General features: G+C 46.1%; 1 protein-coding gene across 1 annotated transcript in view; it reads left to right on the forward strand.

Annotated features, from left to right (window-relative positions):
* The window catches only part of LOC142259205 (uncharacterized), a 73,644-nt gene extending 54,438 nt beyond the window's left edge, over positions 1 to 19,206 (forward strand). Inside the window, exons 9-12 of the mRNA XM_075331698.1 lie at positions 7,107 to 7,213; positions 18,589 to 18,870; positions 18,945 to 19,004; positions 19,085 to 19,206. Of these exons, the coding sequence (XP_075187813.1) occupies positions 7,107 to 7,213; positions 18,589 to 18,870; positions 18,945 to 19,004; positions 19,085 to 19,108 (473 nt within the window). The 3' untranslated portion in view covers positions 19,109 to 19,206. The remainder of the gene's footprint in view (positions 1 to 7,106; positions 7,214 to 18,588; positions 18,871 to 18,944; positions 19,005 to 19,084) is intronic.
* Positions 19,207 to 20,247: the final 1,041 nt, after the last annotated feature.

The raw sequence follows: 20,247 nt of genomic DNA on the forward strand, positions 1-20,247 counted from the left end.
TTCGGGCTTCCTGCTTCGCCTCTGAGTCTCTGGTCTTGCGTCCTGGCACAGGGGGGGGGTGTTGTACCGCCCTTTTCTTCGGACTGGGTTCCTGTCCTCCCGGGGCGGCTCCCTCTCTCGGGGCAACGGGAGGGCCTGGCTCCGGTGTTCCTTCCTGCTCCCTTCGGGCCCGGGCCCCCCTGGTTCTCCCTCCTGCGTCGCGTGCCTGTCCTGGGCCCCTGGGGTCTTCTGTCCCGGCCGGCCCTCCTGTCCCTGTGTCTTCCTTCCTCGCCGCGTCACGGGACCCGCTTGCCGGCGTGCCTTTGGATGGCCTTTCCTGCCATCCCATCCTTGCTGCTTGGCTGACGGCCCCTCCCCACTTGCCCTTTGGTCGGCTGTGGATGCTTTTCCTTGCCTCCCTTCCTGCTTCCTCCCCTGCTGTGGTCACGATGCCCTCTCTTCTCCTCCTCGTCCGGTGCGGTGCTGTCCCTGTTCCTCTGTCTCTTGGTCGCCCTTGTTTCTGCGGGGCGTGTTCGCGCCCGTCCGGCCCTGTCCGTTGGTCCTCCCTTCCTTGGGGTGTTCCGGTTCCGGTTGTTCTTCTGCCGAGCAGGGTGTCTTGCCCGGGGTGGCGTCTGGGGTTTTTTCCCGCGCTGGGTGCTTTCTCCATTCCTTCGTTTCGCTGCCTGATCGTGGGGGGGGAGCTCTGTCCTAGCCTATGTCGCTCGGTCGGCCCCTTGGCGGCGGGGTTGGTCTTTGTTCTTTGTCTTTCAGGATTCCGGCTGTGGTCCTCGCGTGGCGTGGCGTCCCTTGTCCCGATGGCTGTGGGATGCTTTTTCCATCTCATCTGTGGTGAAGCAAGTTCCTCTGGCCTCCTCGGTGACGGATCCTTCTCCTGGGCGGTGGCCTCCCCCTTGGGTGGCTGTGGCCGGTGTCTCCATCGACGGTTTTTGTACGGCTGCGCCCTGGTCCTCTCCGTCCGCCTTTTCCGGGCCCTGCCGGTTGGCCTTTGTTCTTCCACTGTCTTCCGTTGGAGGCTTGGCCCTTCACGCGGTTATCCCACCCTCTGAGTGTATTCTCTCTAAGTCTCTCGTGGGTGCTGTCGTGACGAAAGGAAAAGACTAAATTACTTACCGGTAATGGGATTTTCCTGAGTCCACGACAGCACCCTTTACACCCCTGCCCTTTCTTGTTTGTTTTTCACCATTCGGTGTCCTGGGATTCGTCTGTTTTGTGTATTCATTGGCGGTTCCTCTCCCGTTTCTCTGCAACCAACTGATGAGGGAGGGGGACTGCCCCTTTTTTATCTGTAGGTTTCCTGTCCTGAAGGGGGCGGATCCCTCTCTCGTGGGTGCTGTCGTGGACTCAGGAAAATCCCATTACCGGTAAGTAATTTAGTCTTTTTGAACCATAAGACACACCTAGGTTTTAAAGGAGGAATATAGTGAAAAAATTAACGCAAAAAATGTGGTCATCAAGCACTGTTATGGGTAGGATCTGCTGCTGACACTGTTACAGGGATAAAATCCCCCAATTCTGTACTAATGTCCCCCATACTGGGCCCCTTCCAGGTATATGTGTCTCCCATACTCGTATATAGGTCTTTCATCTTGGTAGATATGTTGCCCATCTTTATCCCATCCTGGAATATATGATCCCCATCTTGGTATATATGGCTCTTGTCCTAGTATATATGTCCCTGTAGGGGCGTGGCCTGAACCTCATGTAGGGAGGAAGCAGCACGGGAGAGCTCCTGCCTGGATCCAATAAAAAATCCTGATTACCGGCCCTGTTGACGGCCATAACTGACCTGGACAGCTGCAATATCCCCCTGGGCATCTGGGAAACAGAGGATCCTCGCACCATGCCGATTCGTGTCAGCAAGAAAGATAAGGAAGCATTGGAGCGTGTCCCTGCAGCAGCCAGGATGGCGCCGGCCAAAACCACGTTGTCCTGTAGTGGAGCAGTGAGAGCCACGAGCAGGCTGGAGCGTTATGCTAGGGTGCCTCCTGCTAATGATCTGTCCTCCGGTGCAAAGTCTGAGGAAAGCGCTGATCACACCTTGGAGCTGGAAGATCGTGCACCCAGGGAGGGGGCCGTGAGTAACTTGAACTCTGTGTGCTTAGCAGCCCAACAAAAGCAGACGCCAGGGCCTGTAATAGAGGGTGGGGGAGGGGGAGATGTGGAACAACCAGAGACTGTCCCCGCTGAACCCACACTAAGAGAAATCCTGGCAGCAGTTAACACTTGCAATACCACACTGTCCACTCTAAGTAATCAAATGGGAACTGTCACCTTGAATATAGCCTGTATCAAACATGAGCTGCAGGGGGTGACTGCCAGAGTGGGAGAGCTGGAGGAACGTGTGAGTGCAGCAGAGGATAAATTGCCACCAATGACACGGGAGCTGGGAAAAGCTGCACAAAATATCACAACACTGCTGAACAAGGTGGACGACTTAGAGAACCGTTGCCGTAGCAGTAATCTACGCCTGGTGGGGTTCCAATGACTCACTGGGTTTTTTTGAAAAATGGCTAATGGACACCTTTGGCAAAGATGTTCTATCCCCATTCTTTACTATTGAGAGAGCGCACAGGGTCCCTACTCGTGCCCCCCAGCCAGGAGCACCCCCACGTCCTATTTTGCTCAAACTTCTGCATTTTAAAGACAGGGATGCTATTCTGTGCAGATCCAGAGATATTAAGGAACTTGCTATTAATGGGAGGAAGATCTCTATTTTCCCTGATTTTTCCATGGAGGTACAACGTAAAAGGGCGCAATTTATTGAGATTAAGAAACGCCTGGGCGGCTTACAAGTGCCATATTCCATGATGTATCCTGCTAGGGACTATCAGCAAAAGTAGTGGGGATAATTGATTGCCACCAATGGTACCTCTGGATCAAGGTTAATTATCAGCAAACTTGAAAAGAGGAATTTAATACATAACCTTTAATAAAGTATTAGTTAAAACGTTGCTCAGTGATGTAACTATACAATTTGTGCAAACAAACAAACAAAAAACCCAATTCAAGTCCGTCTGGACCAAATCACAATGAACTAATGCAGGAGCTAGCACACCGATTAGGAGTTATTACTGTCAATAATGTATAAGTATACTTCGGACAAGCTCCATAGGTTCAAATATTCAAAAGGTATCCGAGGTTTACAGATGCTCCTAATTAATTGATATGATCTGATTGCTAGGCCAAAGAAATCTATACCCATTAATGTGCTAGTTTAACCAATATGCTCCAGTGGGAACAAAAAATGATAGTACTCTCCCAGACTTATATTAATGCTGCATGATGGTACATTGTTAGTATCATACAAGAGTACCCTCTCATAGTTATATAAAAATGCATTACATTAGAATTGTTATTTCATTCAATCTGACCCTATTTAAGCTGGCCCTTTCATAGCTTCAACAGCCTCCCAGTTGAAGCTATGACAGGGCCAGCTTAAATAGAGTCAGATTGGTACTGCCCTTGTAAGGGTTGGAGTCTATGGGTTTTTTGAGGGTATATAGAGTCCACCTAGGGAGAGATCGTATGCCCGGTTGTGAACAGCTTTCCGACCCTATGGGAATATTGACCCCCTCCAACGACTGACCCGGATCCATAAATGGTTGAGACCAACCCTTTTTTTCAAGTTATCATTTGTGTAAATGCACACTGATATGATTTTGTTGATCTGTATGCATAATTATTGGGCATAAAGAACATTAGTTCGGCCATTTTGAGATTACTTTGGATAAACCCACAGTACACCACTGTTTGGATTCGTGCCTTATTGGTAATATCTCAGTCTCCTAGAATAATATTTGTAAAACACCTAGGTTGTCTTTTACAATGAAATAACAATTCTAATGTAATGCATTTTTATATAACTATGAGAGGGTACTCTTATATGATACTAACAATGTCCCATCATGCAGCATTAATATAAGTCTGGGAGAGTACTATTATTTTTTGTTCCCACTGGAGCATATTGGTTGAACTAGCACATTAACGGGTATAGGTTTCTTTGGCCTAGGAATCGGATCATATCAATTAATTAGGAGTATCTGTAAACCTCGGATACCTTTTGAATATTTGAACCTATGGAGCGTGGTCAAAGTATACTTATACATTATTGACAGTAATCACTCCTAATCGGTGTGCTAGCTCCTGCATTAGTTCATTGTGATTTGGTCCAGATGGACTTGAATTGGGTTTTCTGTTTGTCTGCACAAATTTTATAGTTGCATCACTGAGCAACGTTTTAACTAATACTTTATTAAAGGTTATGTATTAAATTCCTCTTTTCAACTTTGCTGATAATTAATGATGTATCCTGCTAGACTGCGAATTGCGGTGAATGGAGAAACTCACTTTTTTGATACAGCAGGGGCGGCGCTGTCTTAGCTGGATATTAATGAGAGGTCCATAAGGAGGAAGAATACTTGAAGATCACCCTTTCTACCGCCAGGTGCTGCTGTTTCTTATTGTCTGAGACGCTATGCTGGTATAATTACTACTGATCATTTCATTTTGGATCCAGGGCGGGAGATGACCGGTTCATTGTGGACACTCGTTACGGGAACAAGCTGTGGACCCATCTCCCTGCAAGGACTCTGGGCGAGTTTTTTAGCCCTGATTCTCTCTCTCTGAGAGAAATGTGCAAGTTACACTTGTTTTTGAGGGCGGGGGTGCTGTACATTGGTGTGCAGGGCTCTATTTCCCTCCTTGTTTTTTTTCATTTATTGTTGTATTTTGCAATTAATATGGGGGGTGTGGCGTACTTCAGTCATGTCGCTCAAGCCAATGCTAACAGGAATTGGTGGAGATTGCCTCTCTCCCCCAGGAATGGAGTATGATTCCGGTTTATTAATTTTTAACCTGCTCTTATGGCTACATCACTTAATATTGTAGCGTGGAATGTTAGGGGGCTCAGGGATGCGAATAAGAGGTGTGCTATATTTACTCATTTGCAAAAGTTTTTCCCAGCTATTCTATGTTTATCTGAGACCCACATGGTGAGAGATAATGTTCATTGGCTGAGAAAGGGATGGATCACACATGAATATCATTCCACATACTCGACCCATGCACGGGGTGTCAGTGTGTTGGTGCACAAATCGATCCCGTTCTCATGTACCAAATCAGTGGTTGACCCTGGGGGCAGATTTGTTTATTTACTTTGCACGCTGTATGGTATACAATTTATTTTGGTTATAGGGTTAGAACAACCAACATACACGGGAATGGAACCCGTGCCATAGTGTGTACATGGAAAAAGCCATATACAGATATAATATCAAATGAAAAAGAAAAAAGACTGTACAAAGGCTTAGAAAATTTGTATAATTTTATTAAGGTCAAAGTGTACAAAAGGTAAAAGGGTTAAAAAAGGAGAATGAAATGAGAGAGCCAGCAGGTGGCGTACTCACACCACAACCCAAAGACCAAGTCTATAAAAGTGGTACTAAATGTGCTGAAGCACCATGCTGAAAACACTACCAAACACTACTTATAAGCTATAATATAAAAGACTGCCAAACGGCATGTCCCAAGGGTCAATAATAAGGCAAAAGAGGTTAGGTAGTTTCAGAGTGTATAGCAGCAGGTGCACATAATAAAATGAACAAAGTAACAGCACACTGAGAGTGGAGATATCATATACCTGGGTTGTGGGGTGAGAATCCAAAAGAACCCGACCTAGGTTTCGATCTTAATGCCTTCTTCCGGGTTCTTTTGGATTCTCACCCCACAACCCAGGTATATGATATCTCCACTCTCAGTGTGCTGTTACTTTGTTCATTTTATTATGTGCACCTGCTGCTATACACTCTGAAACTACCTAACCTCTTTTGCCTTATTATTGACCCTTGGGACATGCCGTTTGGCAGTCTTTTATATTATAGCTTATAAGTAGTGTTTGGTAGTGTTTTCAGCATGGTGCTTCAGCACATTTAGTACCACTTTTATAGACTTGGTCTTTGGGTTGTGGTGTGAGTACGCCACCTGCTGGCTCTCTCATTTCATTCTCCTTTTTTAACCCTTTTACCTTTTGTACACTTTGACCTTAATAAAATTATACAAATTTTCTAAGCCTTTGTACAGTCTTTTTTCTTTTTAATTTATTTTGGTTGCGGTATACATCCCTCCACCGTACTCAGTCGAAGCAGTAAGAAGAATCGTGTCTGTTTTAGACTCCTTCCCCCCTGCGCCGACTCTTCTGTTAGGGGATTTTAACACATATTTACATCCTTATCTAGATAAGCTACATTCGGGGGAACATATCAGAGGATGCTGCCCCAACTTCATTTGCTAGAATGCTGACAGAGTTGGGTTTGGTAGACCTTTGGCGTGTCCAAAACCCCACATCCAAACAGTTTTCCTGCTACTCTAGGTCCCACCACACTATGTCACGGATTGACCTGGCTATTAGGAACATACTTATGACCTCATATGTACAAACGGTGGCCTATCTACCTAGAAGCGTATCTGATCACTCACCACTCCATGTTACTCTTTCATGGGGAAACCCCCTCACCTTGTCTAGGCCTATCTAGAAACTTAACCCCTTCTGGATTCAGCTCATAGGGGGATCTTTACATGATACTATTTTAGAATATTTTCAACTTAATGAGTGCTCTGCACCATCACATATAGTCTGTGACTCTATAAAAGCCGTGGTGAGGGGCATCTATATTAGAGAAATATGCATACGTAAAAACCAAAACAGAAGCTACACCCAAAGTCTGATTCAGGAAGTATCTGTTGCGGAGGCTGCGGTGGTGCTCAACCCGACAGAGCAAACGAAAAACACTCTAGAGAAGGCACAAACGTCACTGAAAGAAAATCTCATGTTGGCGGCAGCAAATAAACGTTACTTCCTCAAACAGAAATATTTCATAGAGGGAGAGGGAGTAGGGCACTTACTAGCTACGGTCATTAGGGAACAGGAGGGATCTTCATATATAAATAGGCTGAAGACGGAGTCGGGTGACCTTGTAACAGAGAGTGAGGATATAGTGAGGGAGATAAAGAGGTATTATATGTGACTATACACATCAGACTGTAACCTCACAGAGACTGAGATACAGCAATATTTGGATGCTCTCTCTCTTTCTCTCCCCCCACACTAGCCGACGAAGAAAGGGATTTTTGGATCGAGATATCCCGTTGGAAGAATTGGAGGAAGCACTTGGCCAGACACAAAACGAAAAAGCTCCGGGAATGGATGGCCTGCCTGGTGAGTTTTATAAAACCTATGCACCCTTACTGCTACCTAAAGTACTTAAGGTATTTGAAGAGGCTGAAAGGCAGAGGGTCCTCCCGCCCTCTATGAGGGAAGCTTTAATAGTTTTAATATTAAAACCCGGAAAAGATCCAGAAATCCTGGATTCGTACCGCCCAATCTCTCTACTACCAACAGATGTTAAATTACTGGCCAAGGTGCTCACCAATAGGATGTCCCGAGTCATCTCATCTATTATACAGAATGATCAAACAGGATTTATGCCATGTAGAGCCACATCTATGAATCTCAGGAAATTATACTTAGGGATTCAACATAGTTCTGAGAAGCCAGGGGAAAGGGCAATTTTGTCCTTGGACGCCGCTAAGGCAATCAATAGCTTGGAGTGGGGGTATCTGTGGGCGGTACTTCGGAAAATGGGTTTTGGACACAGATTTATAAATTGGGTGAAGTTGCTATATGAGTCACTGGTGGTGAAGGTTAGGGCTAATGGCAGGGTCTCTGAGTCCTGCTCTCGCCCTTGCTATTTGCTACTGCAGTGGAGCCATTGGCAGTTGCAATACGGAAGTCCAGGGAGATAACGGGATTTAGGTGTGGAACCGTGGAGCAGAAGATATCATTATATGTGGACGACCTACTTTTATATTTAGACAGGGTACATTCCTCGATTTTGCCGATAATGGATATTATTCAAGAATTTGGGCGGAAGTCTAGCCTTCGGATTAATTGGTCCAAATCGGCTTTAATGCTGTTAGACCCTCTCCCGGTGGATTTCTCGGATTTGCAAATACCGGTTCCTGTAGCCCGAGAGTTTAAGTATCTGGGAGTAACTGTTAGCCCAATTCCGAAGGATTTCCAGGCCCTAAATCTGGAACCCCTGTTGCAGCGGTTCAGAGCAAAGGTACATACCTGGTGCCGCTTGCCGCTATCAAATATCGGTAGATCTAACTTAATCAAAATCGTAATAATTCCACAATTACTATATTTTATACATAATTCTCCAGTGGGGATACGTAGGGAATTTTTTGCAAAAATGAATACATTATTCCGGGAACTTCTCTGGAAGAAAAAACAGGCTAGGATTTGATTGGAAGCGCTACAGCGGGGAAAGGAGGAGGGAGGATTGGTGGTACCAAACCCATATATAATATATATATATATATATATATATATATATATATATATATATATATATATATATATATTATAGCCTGCCAGATGCAACATCTTAGGGGTTGAGGCAAAGAAGGAGCGTATGATAATAGTGGTGATATAGTGAGAGAGGGATCGGTATGGACATTTCAGAGTTGCCGGTTGGATGTGGGACAAAGACGGATAAATGGGGCACGATATCCTATGCTGGCTATGATATTTAACAGAAAGCAAAGGAGCGAGGTGTTCAAATGCCGCGCCAATAGATCACTTCAGCAGATGTTCAGATCAATGTCATTTTATTGTTATTCAGGTCGACGCGTTTCTGGAGCAGAAACGCGTCGACCTGAATAACAATAAAATGACATTGATCTGAACATCTGCTGAAGTGATCTATTGGCGTGGCATTTGAACACCTCGCTCCTTTGCTTTCTGTTATCTACCGGTATTGGTGGCTGCAGCCTTGGATCTACGATACATGCGTTCATAGTAGTTGTGGCTTTTCACAACTGCAATTGGTGAGTAGATTTACTCCCCCCTCCCTGCCCCTCATATATTGGGGTAAGACCCTATTGCGCTTGTTTTTCCACAGCCTTTTTCCTTGTGGCTATGATATTTAGGGTATGAGACAGAGGTAAGGCTCTTTTTAAGATAAATGGGCCTACGGAGTTCTGGCCACTGTGGCGGAATCCGGATTTGCCAGAAATTAAAAAATTAGTGGGGTTCAGAGGATGGGAAGATAAAGGGATCCATTTAGTGTCACAAGTACTACGAAATAATACTCTTAAGAGTTTTGAGCAATTGAGAACGGAGTTTCACCTCCCGCATGTCTTCTTTTATTAATACTTACAGCTGAGACACGCACTGGAAAGACAGGGAGGACAAATCTGGTGACAGTGACACATAATCAAACATTACATATGCTACTTACATCTGAGTCCTCTAAAGGTCTTATTTCAGAATTATACAAAAGATTTTTTTTTTTAACTTCATTTTATTAACAATTTCAAACATGGTACAACTGACATTTGCCATATAAAGATAGCTCAGTATATAGAAAGTAATATTTAAATATAACAATGAACAGTCATATAAAGTCCATAATATCTTTAGCACTTAACATAGAACAATGTTATTATCCAAACTTCTTATCATTTGCATATATATCTAATTTTATATTGAGCATAAGAACAGCTCTATCTATCAGCATGACCATATTTTGAAAACAAGATAGAAAAAGGAAGAGAAAAAGGAGAAAAGAAAGAACAACAACAGCCACATTGCATTATTATATCTCAATATACCATTGGACAGTGTTTCATATCCCAACATCTAGCGGGAACCACCATTATTCGCATAATCTCCCTCAAACCTCCGCAAGTGTGTCTGGAGAAGAATTCCACAAACCCCAGATTTTGTTAAAAATTTCCCGGGCACCCCCTATTATAATATACCACCCGCTCATAGACTATGGTTGCATTGACTAGTTTAACCCAGGACCGCACAGTTGGATTTGAATCTCCCATCCATCTCAGAGCTATTAATTTCCTAGCCAGAAACAATGCCTCTCTGAGGAATATTGTCATGTAATGATCCCAGGACTCTTCGTCCACCACCCCAAACAGGCATATCAAAGGGTCACACATAACAGGAATCGACACAATCGATATCAGCAGAGATGTCACTCCCCGCCAGTACAAAGATATATTGGGACAGCTCCAAATCATATGTATGAAATTTGCCCCTGAGAGATGACACCTCGGGCACTCCGATGTACGAGAACAGCCCATACTAAATAATCGAGTTGGAGTAAGGTATGCCTGGTGGACAATGTAGCATTGAATCAACTTATTATTAACTGATGGGGATACCGCAGTCGGAGATTCCAATATCTCTTCCCATTCCTCTCCCTGTAGAGAGGGAATTAGAGATTTCCATCTATCCTGGGCTGGCAAGGGGTCCGACTCCACCCCCACCGACAACAGGTAAGTATATATAGCTGAGATGAGGCCTCGAGGACCTTGTGATTTTAGAATACCTATCATAGGAAGTGATGATATCAATTTCCTCACTCCAATTTTCTGTATGTGGGATTGAATCGCTGTGCGAATCTGCAGGTATCTAAAAAACTGTGATCTTGGAACATTATATTCAATCTGGACTTGTTCAAAGGACTTGAAGGTTGTGGTTCCCGGGACAAAAAGATCACCTAATGCACTGACGCTGTGAGTGGCCCAGAATTGCGCCGAGGGGTGATCTCTCAGAGTATGGAAGTGGCTATTCCCCCATAATGGGAGTTCCGCCACCACCCCTTCGAAGTGTACCACCCTCTTGGCTTGTCGCCAGACTAATCTTGCCAACCTGAGGAGGGGTAATTGCCGTGGTGTTCTCAGTCCATCTGATTCCAGAAAACCCACTAAACAATCAGTCCCAGCCGCGTGTGCCAAGTGACTCTCAGAGTTTGGCAGCTGACATCCAGGCATCCAAGTCTCTAGTGCCCTAAGCTGTCCCGCAAGGTAGTAGAGGAAGAACTCCGGTAAAGCCATCCCTCCCAGTCTTTTGGATCTCTGTAAAATTGATAACCGAAGTTAGGGTCTGGATTTCCCCCATATGAAAGAGGTAGTAAGCGAGTTCAACATTGAGAAGAAGGATTTGGGTACTGATACTGCACTATGTTGTAGTGTATAACTAAGCTTTGGAAGTAATATCATTTTGATTAAATTTATTCTGCCAACCACTGACAGGGGTAGCTTGCTCCACAAGTTATATTTAAGTTTAACGTGCTCCAGAAGTGGTGTTATACTCATCTGCAGGTCTAGTGTATGGTCTTTCTGTATGTGTATTCCCAGGTATTTAAAGCTAGTTACCACTTGCAAAGGTAACCTACCCTCCATTGAAATTCCAGACCCGTTCATTAATGGCATCAAAGCAGACTTATCCCAGTTGATGCGTAGTCCCGAAAAGTCCCCAAATTTGTCTATAGTGTCTATAACCACCGGTAGAGTCTCTTGCACTCGATCTAAGAAGACAACCATGTCATCCGCATACAATCCTATTTGATCTGTGCGGTCGGCTATAGTGATTCCAGTGATCTGTGGATGAGAGCGGATTCTAATTGCCAAAGCTTCAATAACTAGTGCAAACAATGCTGGAGACAGAGGGCATCCCTGTCTTGTGCCCCGGTTCAATGAGAAGGGTGTAGACATAGCACCATTGACTAGAATCCTGGCTGTCGGGGACCTATACAACATATGAATCAAGTTACTGAATTTAGGCCCAAAGGCGAATCTCTGGAGGCAGGCAAATAAAAATGGCCATTCTACCGAGTCAAATGCCTTGGCCGCGTCCAGCGAGGCCAAGGCCCACTCATTCTCCTGGACCAGTGTGCTATATTGCACTATGGACTGGACCCGTCTTATATTTATAGAGGTGTTTTTCCCAGGCATAAATCCGGTTTGATCTGGGTGAACTATACTCAATATGACTGAATTAAGCCTGGACGCCAGTATTTTGGTAAAGATCTTGTAATCCACATTAACTAAGGATATAGGACGGTATGAACCGCAGTCTAGTGGGTCTTTACCCTCCTTCCTCAGCACGACTATATGTGCTTCGTATAAGGAGGCAGGTAGAGAGTCGCCGGCTGAAAAATGTGAGAAAACCTCTAAAAGAATCGGGGCCAATACGTCACAATATTTACTACAGAATTCTACGGGAAGGCCATCTGGACCCGGAGATTTCCCCCTAGCCATATCCGAGATGGCAGTAATCACTTCATCCAGTGTGATGTCCGCCTCCAGAGACTCCCGTTGTGATCCACTCAAAGTGGGAAACTCCAAATCTGACAAATATATCATGCAACTTTGAACTTCATGAGGATTTCTAGATGTGTATAGGGTTTTATAGTATTCACAAAAGCACTCTAAAATATCCTCAGGGGATGTAGCTATTGAGCCATCCATCCTCCGTATACCCAATATTGTATTTGAAGTGTTGTGTTGCCTAACCATATATGCCAATAATTTACTGGATTGATTTCCAAGCTCAAAATATGATTGTCGGGTAAAGAACAATTTGCGTTTGGACTTGGTCTCAGAGTGCTGTATATATAACCTATATGATTGCATCCAGGCCGCCCTATTTCCATCGGTTGGGGCCGATATGTATATTGCCTCTGAGTCCCTAAGTCTCCCCTCTACTATATCATCCTCAGTTTTAGTCACTCTTTTAAGATATGTTATGGTTGAAGACAAACACCCTCTAAGGTAGGCTTTAAGAGTGTCCCACACCAAGTTAATATTCCAGGGTTTAGGGTGGGCTTCCAGGAAATCCTCTATTTGGGTCAGAGTTCTATCACTTTGATCTATTAGTTTCAGCCAAAAGGGGTTTAACCTCCAAAAGGGTTTACCAACACCTTGGTTAGTCTTCATAGTAAGAATCACTGGGCTGTGATCTGATATGCCCCTGACCCCATGTACCACGTCATCCACCCAGGTTGCGATATTGCTCGACCCAAAAATATAATCCAGTCAGGACAGCGTGCGTCTAGTAGAAGAATGACATGTATATTCTCGGGTGTTGGGATGCCGGAGTCGCCAAAGGTCAATCCACCCTCCTCCCTCCGCGCATTGCTGCAAATCAGTCAAGTGTGTGGCCGAATGTTGTCCCCCTCCATCCATCCGAAACCTGTCCTGCTCCTCATTCATCACAAGATTAAAATCCCCCATACATAACACATACGCATCTGGATAATTGAGGGCAAAGCTCAGTGCTTGTTTAAGAATGGAGATGCGAGCTGGCGGGGGGTTGTAAATACATAATAGCACATAATCTCTAGAGTTTATAGACGCATATATAAACACAAATCGCCCCTCCGGGTCACGCCTCACCACCTTCACTTCCCAACGGATATGTCTATGGACCAATAGAGAGACACCCCTGGAGTAGCTGGTGTGGAACGCATGTGCCGACCATTGTACCCACGGTTTGTTTACTAGTCTGGCTGTGTCCCGTGTGAGGTGAGTCTCTACCAGTACCACCAGTTGGGCCTTGACTTGCTTAATTTGGGAGAATACCTTAATACGTTTTTTGGGCGATTTAAGGCCTCTGACATTCCAGGTCATAAATATTAGCTCTGACCCCATATCACATAGATCTTTTTATAGAACCAGGATCCCAGGTATAAGACGCTTTCTGCCCTGCAATTAAGTGTGGTTAACCCTCCAACAGTAATAAGCCTGTCCCTGCAAAGAAATAAAGTTAATGCAATTGCAGCTGTAAAGATAAAGAACCAATATCGAACTTCAGGACCTTTCCGATAAATCCTGTAAAACATTTCAAACATCAATGGGGATACCACCACTGAATACAGTGTCCTGGTATAGGTGGTATAAGGGTGCACAAGATAGGGCTCCCATTTCACAAGAACCAATTCCTGGCCAATTCCTCCATCACTCGAGGCACGGGGAAGTCCCATCTGTCTCCAAAGGGGGCTTCAAGCAACCATGGAAGAAGATGGTCGCCAGGGGGTACAGAAAATGTCACCTAGGAAAGTAATCTCATTGCTTCTGCCCCTTAGGTTTCGGGTGTACCTGTAGCCAGTCCTCAGCCTCAGCAGGTGTAGCAAAAAACAGAGGCGACCCTTCATGCACTATGCGGAGCCGGGCAGGATACAGCATAGAGTAGATGATGTTCCGCTCCCTTAATTTCTTCTTCACCTCCATGAAGTGGGCCCTCTGTTTCTGGAGGTCCACCGAAAAGTCCGGAAAGATCGAGAGCGCAGCATTATTGAACTCCCGTTTTCGTGGGGAGGGGGTGAGTGGGGTCTGATTGGCTGGTGTGTGTTTGTGTGTGGGAACCTCCCCAAGGGAGAGTGAAATCAGCATCAAAAACATGGATGCAGACCTCTGTGACACCCTGGTTTTGCCAGGGTGGCACAGTGCTCTTTGTGCTGACAACTACTGCTCAGGGTGATGTATATGCCCCATACTCTTATGGGATGTATATGACGCAGCCTCTCCTGGGATGTATATGCCTCCGTGTCTCCTGTGATGTAGATGCCCCAGCTTCTCCTGTGATGTGTATGCCCCCAGCCTCTCCAGACCAAGACAAACCTGGAAAAGCAGTTGTGAGCAACAAAATGATCAATATCACCGAACATCACAGTCGCTACAGCCACCACTAGGGTGAGTTAATTAATTCATTGACCAAATATAGCCAGGTCGTTTTCAAGTTGAAAATTTTTAGTGGTCCCCGAAGGTTGGTAGAAAATTACAAATGTCCCCCGGCAGTAAAAAGGTTCCCAACCCCTGTTTGAAAGGTTTTTCAAAAAATTGACACAACACCGAATATAAACTTGAAAGATTTATGTGTAATAAAAAAAAAAAAAAACCTGTTTACAACAAATAATAAGAAATTTAGTGGCCCTGTGGTTGGCTTGCCACAAACTGGTTTAACAAATCACCTTGTCGGCGTATGGCTTGCGACAGACGCCTATGTGATTCCAGCATCTGCGTGTTTGACTCGATCAGGTCCTGTAGTGTGGGGATTTCTGTGGAGGGAATGGTAAAAGTTAACCAGGCTTGTTCAAACATCGAACTGACAGGTATATGTTTTTTGTTGACCACTTACGGTTTTGTGGTCATCCTCCGAGGCGCTGACGGCCCAACCAGATCCTGTGGCTAGGGAACACAAATCAATTATTAGTACACGACAGCCCACCATCATTTTAACATCCATGTATCCTTTCCAACTTGTAGGGACACCATGTTATGTGCATAAATTACAGGAAGGGTAGCCTGCACCAAACTCACCAACTGATGCGGGGGAAAAGGCATCGGGAGACAGTGAATGATGAGGAGACAGGGTATAAGGTGGTGATGGGGTTGATTGAAGTGATGGGGTTGCAGCAGGTGATGGGTTTGGAGAAGGAGAGGGTGGCCCAGCAGGAGATGGTGCAGCAGGTGGAGGTGGGGTAGACGCAGCTGATGCTGGACCAGGAGATGGTGGAGCCGGTTGCGGTGGTGGTGCAGCTGGGGGTGGTCCTAGGTATAGGAGAAAACTTCTATTGAGCGGATAACTCCAGGCCTCCACGGCTTAAGCCCGCTTTACACCATACAATTCTGCATACAATATCGTATGCGATGTGACACGCCCCCATCGTATGTGCGACAAGTTACATTAGTTTCCCTTTCATTTTTTAAACAGACATAACTATTCAGATTTTAAGACATCGTAGTGTGTGAAGCCTAGATGATACGATTAACGAGCGCATAAAGCATCGTAATCGTATCATCGGTGCAGCGTCGGCGTAATCCATAATTACGCTGACGCGACGGTCCGATGTTGTTCATCGTTCCTGCGGCAGCACACATCGCTGTGTGTGAAGACGCAAGAGCGAGGAAAATTTCCTATCGGCGTCACCGCGGCTCCCGTAGGATATGCGGAAGGAAAAAGGTGGGCGGGATGTTTACATCCCGCTCATCTACGCCCCTCCGCTCCTATTGGCAGCCTGCCGTGTGACGTTGCAGTGAGTCCGTACGACCCGCCCCCTTAATAAGGAGGCGGGTCACCAACCAGAGCGACGTCCCAGGACAGGTGAGTCCATGTGAAGCTGCCGTAGCTATAATGTTCGCTACGACAGCTATCACAAGGATATCGCAGCTGCGAGGGGGGCGTGGACTATCGCGCTCGGCATCGCGGCATCAGCTTGCGATGTCGCAGCGTGCAAAGTACCCCTAAGGCCATTATATACTGCCATTATATACTGCATTCTAACATGCTGTATATAAGAGCCCTGGCCGCTGTGACAACATAAAAAATACTTTATATAACTTACCTAGCCGTCGCGCTGCTGTGGAATAGGAGGACGGAGATGGCTGAAAGAGGCGCCGGCGGAACTGAACAACGTACACGCCTCCGTGACCCTATTCCACTGTAGCGCGACCGTAAGGTAAGTTATATAAATTGTTTTTTATTTGCTTTGTCTGGTGTTGTTTAGGGGTTAACAAAACCAAACCAGGCCAAAGCCGCAAAACAACACTCACCACGACGCCTCATGATGTCTGCCCGGATGCTGGCGAACAGATCACTTGACCTGTATCGCAGGTCCGCCACCTTCTTTCTGATTTGGGTTGTGGACCGCTCCAGCCCAAATCGACGGGACAGGCCTCTCCTGATCTTCTCCAGCACTGCCTGCTTATGCAGTATGGGATGCTCACGGGGGGGCCTCACAAAGGTAATCCAGTTTTACCACCATTTTCACTAGATAGTGAACCTCCACAGACCCCCAGGGAGAAGAGCGCCTCCTTGCCGTCATGTTCCCGCCTCTGGGCATAGTAAAACATCCACGCCGCCCACCAGACTTCAAAGACGACGGGAGCAACGTCATCACGTCACGTTATGAACAGCGTCACAGTAGCGATCCCGCTTGCGGTCTCATTGTCAGCTAGCCCGCTCTAACCGCGTCAGCACAGCTGCGCCTCCGTCTGCCGGGAACGCAGTAGCGTCGCCGGCCAGAAGTGAATGCTGGTGTGGGCACTGTTAATACTACTAATATAAAAATCCAATACACAAACATAAATCAATGATTTAAGTGCTATCTATGCAATTTGCTGTCTGACTCGGTTACAGCCGATATCGCAGACGGGAACGCTACTGTGATTCTGTGCTAGCTTTATTCAGACCGCTAGTTTCACGAACGGGAACGCTACTGTGACGCGGTTCGAGCGGCTCGTTGAAAACGAGACCGCTAGCGGGATCGCTACTGCGACGTTGTTCAGAACGTGACGTGATGACGTTACTCACGTCGCCTTTGAAGTCTGTTGGGCGGCGTACATGCTCAGAGGCGGGAACATGGCGGCCAGGAGACGCAGTTCTCCATGGGGGCCTGTTGAGGTGCATTATCTGATTCGGATGATGATAAAAAAAGATTATTTTTGTGAGGCAGAGCATGAACATCCCATGCTTCACAAGCAGGCTGTGCTGAGGCTAATTAGCAGAGGCCTGGCCCGTAGATTTGGGGTGGAGCGATCCACAACCCAAATCCGGAAGAAACTGGCAGACCTGCGCTATAAGTCCAGTGAACTCCTCGCCAGCATCCGAGCAGACATCGAGAGGCGTCATGGTGAGTGCTGTTTAGCGGCTTTGGTCCTGTTCGGTTTTGTTTACCCATGAACAACCCATGACTTTATGGTTCATGGATCATGGATCGAAACATCGGTGTTACCATTTAGTAAACATGTTAAATATAATATCCCCAAAATTATATTGTAGGATCACCTTTTATGGCCTAGAGCAGACCTGGGCAAGGGGCGGCCCGCGGGCCACATCCGGCCCGCCTACTCTCTGTGACCGGCCCGCCTGGCTCCGGGCATCCTTGCTGGCCGGTCACTGATGAGGGCAATCTGACCTGTTGTCTGGAGCTCCAGGCTCCGGCCGGCCCGTGGTCAGATTGCCCTCATCACACGCTGCGTGCCGGCAAGGAACAGAGGACAGATACTGCAGCACCGCACAGTGAAGCAGCGGAACGCAGGAATCTGTCCTCTGTTTCCTGCCGGCACTTTCTCTGTGACACACACGCGCGCGCCCTGATGTCGTCAGTACGTCGTCGGGTTCATCAGAGTTCATTGGGAACTGTGACAAGTCCCCGAGATGCTCCGGCTTCCAGGTTCTCAACATACACACACACCTGTATACTCACCCAGCGATGCGGTCCCCAGCACTGTCCCTTCTTCCAGCTGCTCACTCCAGTGAATATTCAGTGAGTATACTTACAAGCGATAAGGAGCGGGAGGCAGCAGAGTCAGAGACAGCAGCGCTGGAGAGAGGTAAATATAGAAAATCTTTTTATTAAAAAGACCCGTGTTTTCTCTGGTATTTGTCACACTGATGTCACACAGATCACATCAGTGTGCGATCCGTGTGACACCTGTGTGCTGCCAGAGAAAAAAAGGATATGTGTGCGTGCAGGTCCACGAGGGGTCACACAGTCCGTAACTTACTGTTTGTATCTGAAGGGATAGTATATATGCTATATACAGTATTGGGTAAAACTGAGTTAATTATATTAGTCCGGCCCTCTAAAACCATCCCAATTTCTCATGCGGCCCCATGAGAAAATTAATTGCCCACCCCTGGCCTAGAAAAATAAAAGGAATTGAGGACCCAAAGGAGGGTATATATTATATTATATATATATATTTTTCTCCTATACCTAGGACCACCTCCAGCTGCGCAGGCACCTCCACCTGCTCCACCATCTCCTGGTGCAGCATCTGATGCGGATCCCCTACCTCCACCGGCTCCACCATCTCCTGGTCCAGCATCAGCTGCGTCTACCCCACCTCCACCTGCTGCACCATCTCCTGCTGGGCCACCCTCTCCTTCTCCAAACCCATCACCTGCTGCAACCCCATCACTTCAATCAACCCCATCACCACCTTATACCCTGTCTCCTCATCATTCACTGTCTCCCGATGCCTTTTCCCCCGCATCAGTTGGTGAGTTTGGTGCAGGCTACCCTTCCTGTAATTTATGCACTGTCGTGTACTAATAATTGATTTGTGTTCCCTAGCCACAGGATCTGGTTGGGCCATCAGCGCCTCGGAGGATGAAGGTGATGAACCACAAAACCGTAAGTGGTCAACAAAAAACATATACCTGTCAGTTCGATGTTTGAACAAGCCTGGTTAACTTTTACCATTCCCTCCACAGAAATCCCCACACTACAGGACCTGATCGAGTCAAACACGCAGATGCTGGAATCACATAGGCGTCTGTCGCAAGCCATACGCCGACAAGGCGATTTTTTAAACCAGTTTGTGGCAAGCCAACCACAGGGCCACTAAATTTCTTATTATTTGTTGTAAACAGGTTTTTTTTTTTTTTATTACACATAAATCTTTCAAGTTTATATTCGGTGTTGTGTCAATTTTTTGAAAAACCTTTCAAACAAGGGTTGGGAACCTTTTTACTGCCGGGGGACATTTGTAATTTTCTACCAACCTTCGGGACCACTAAAAATTTTCAACTTGAAAACGACCTGGCTATATTTGGTCAATGAATTAATTAACTCACCCAAGTGGTGGCTGTAGCGACTGTGATGTTCGGTGATATTGATCATTTTGTTGCTCACAACTGCTTTTCCAGGTTTGTCTTGGTCTGGAGAGGCTGGGGGCATACACATCACAGGAGAAGCTGGGGCATCTACATCACAGGAGACACGGAGGCATATACATCCCAGGAGAAGCTGCGTCATATACATCCCATAAGAGTATGGGGCATACACATCACCCTGAGCAGTAGTTGGCAGCACAAAGAGCACTATGCCGCCCTGGCAAAACCAGGGTGTCACAGAGGTCTGCATCCATGTTTTTGGTGCAGATCTCACTCTCCCTTGGGGCTCAGTCCTATATACAGTATATACGGGCTTTTTGAAGGTATGTGAAATAACGTGTGAATTTATATACACTATTGTCTGAAGTCCTTATTCACCCCCAAAAAAAACATCTTTCATCACTCTCAACCATTATTTCATTCATGCCCACAGGCCACAATTTTGAAACAAAATAAAATGTTTTATTTTTAACAAAACACATATGGTATCAATACAATCAATAAAGTGAAGAAAAAACCAAACATCAACACAACATATCAAAAGAAGTATGGAAAACTGATAATTTACAATACAGCTACAACTCTTGGTAGTAGCCGTCTGAGTTTCCATATTGTTGGCTGGGCGGTGAGCGTAACTGGGAAGAGCTTGGAAAGAGTGGAAACTGTGGGGGGCCAGGGTGCGATGGTGGCGGAGGCTGCATTATATGCATGGGTGTGCTGTACTGTGGGTACTGGGAACACATATTTGGCTGAATGCTCTC

Source organism: Anomaloglossus baeobatrachus (assembly GCF_048569485.1).
Source record: "Anomaloglossus baeobatrachus isolate aAnoBae1 chromosome 5 unlocalized genomic scaffold, aAnoBae1.hap1 SUPER_5_unloc_30, whole genome shotgun sequence".
NCBI lineage: Eukaryota > Metazoa > Chordata > Amphibia > Anura > Aromobatidae > Anomaloglossus > Anomaloglossus baeobatrachus.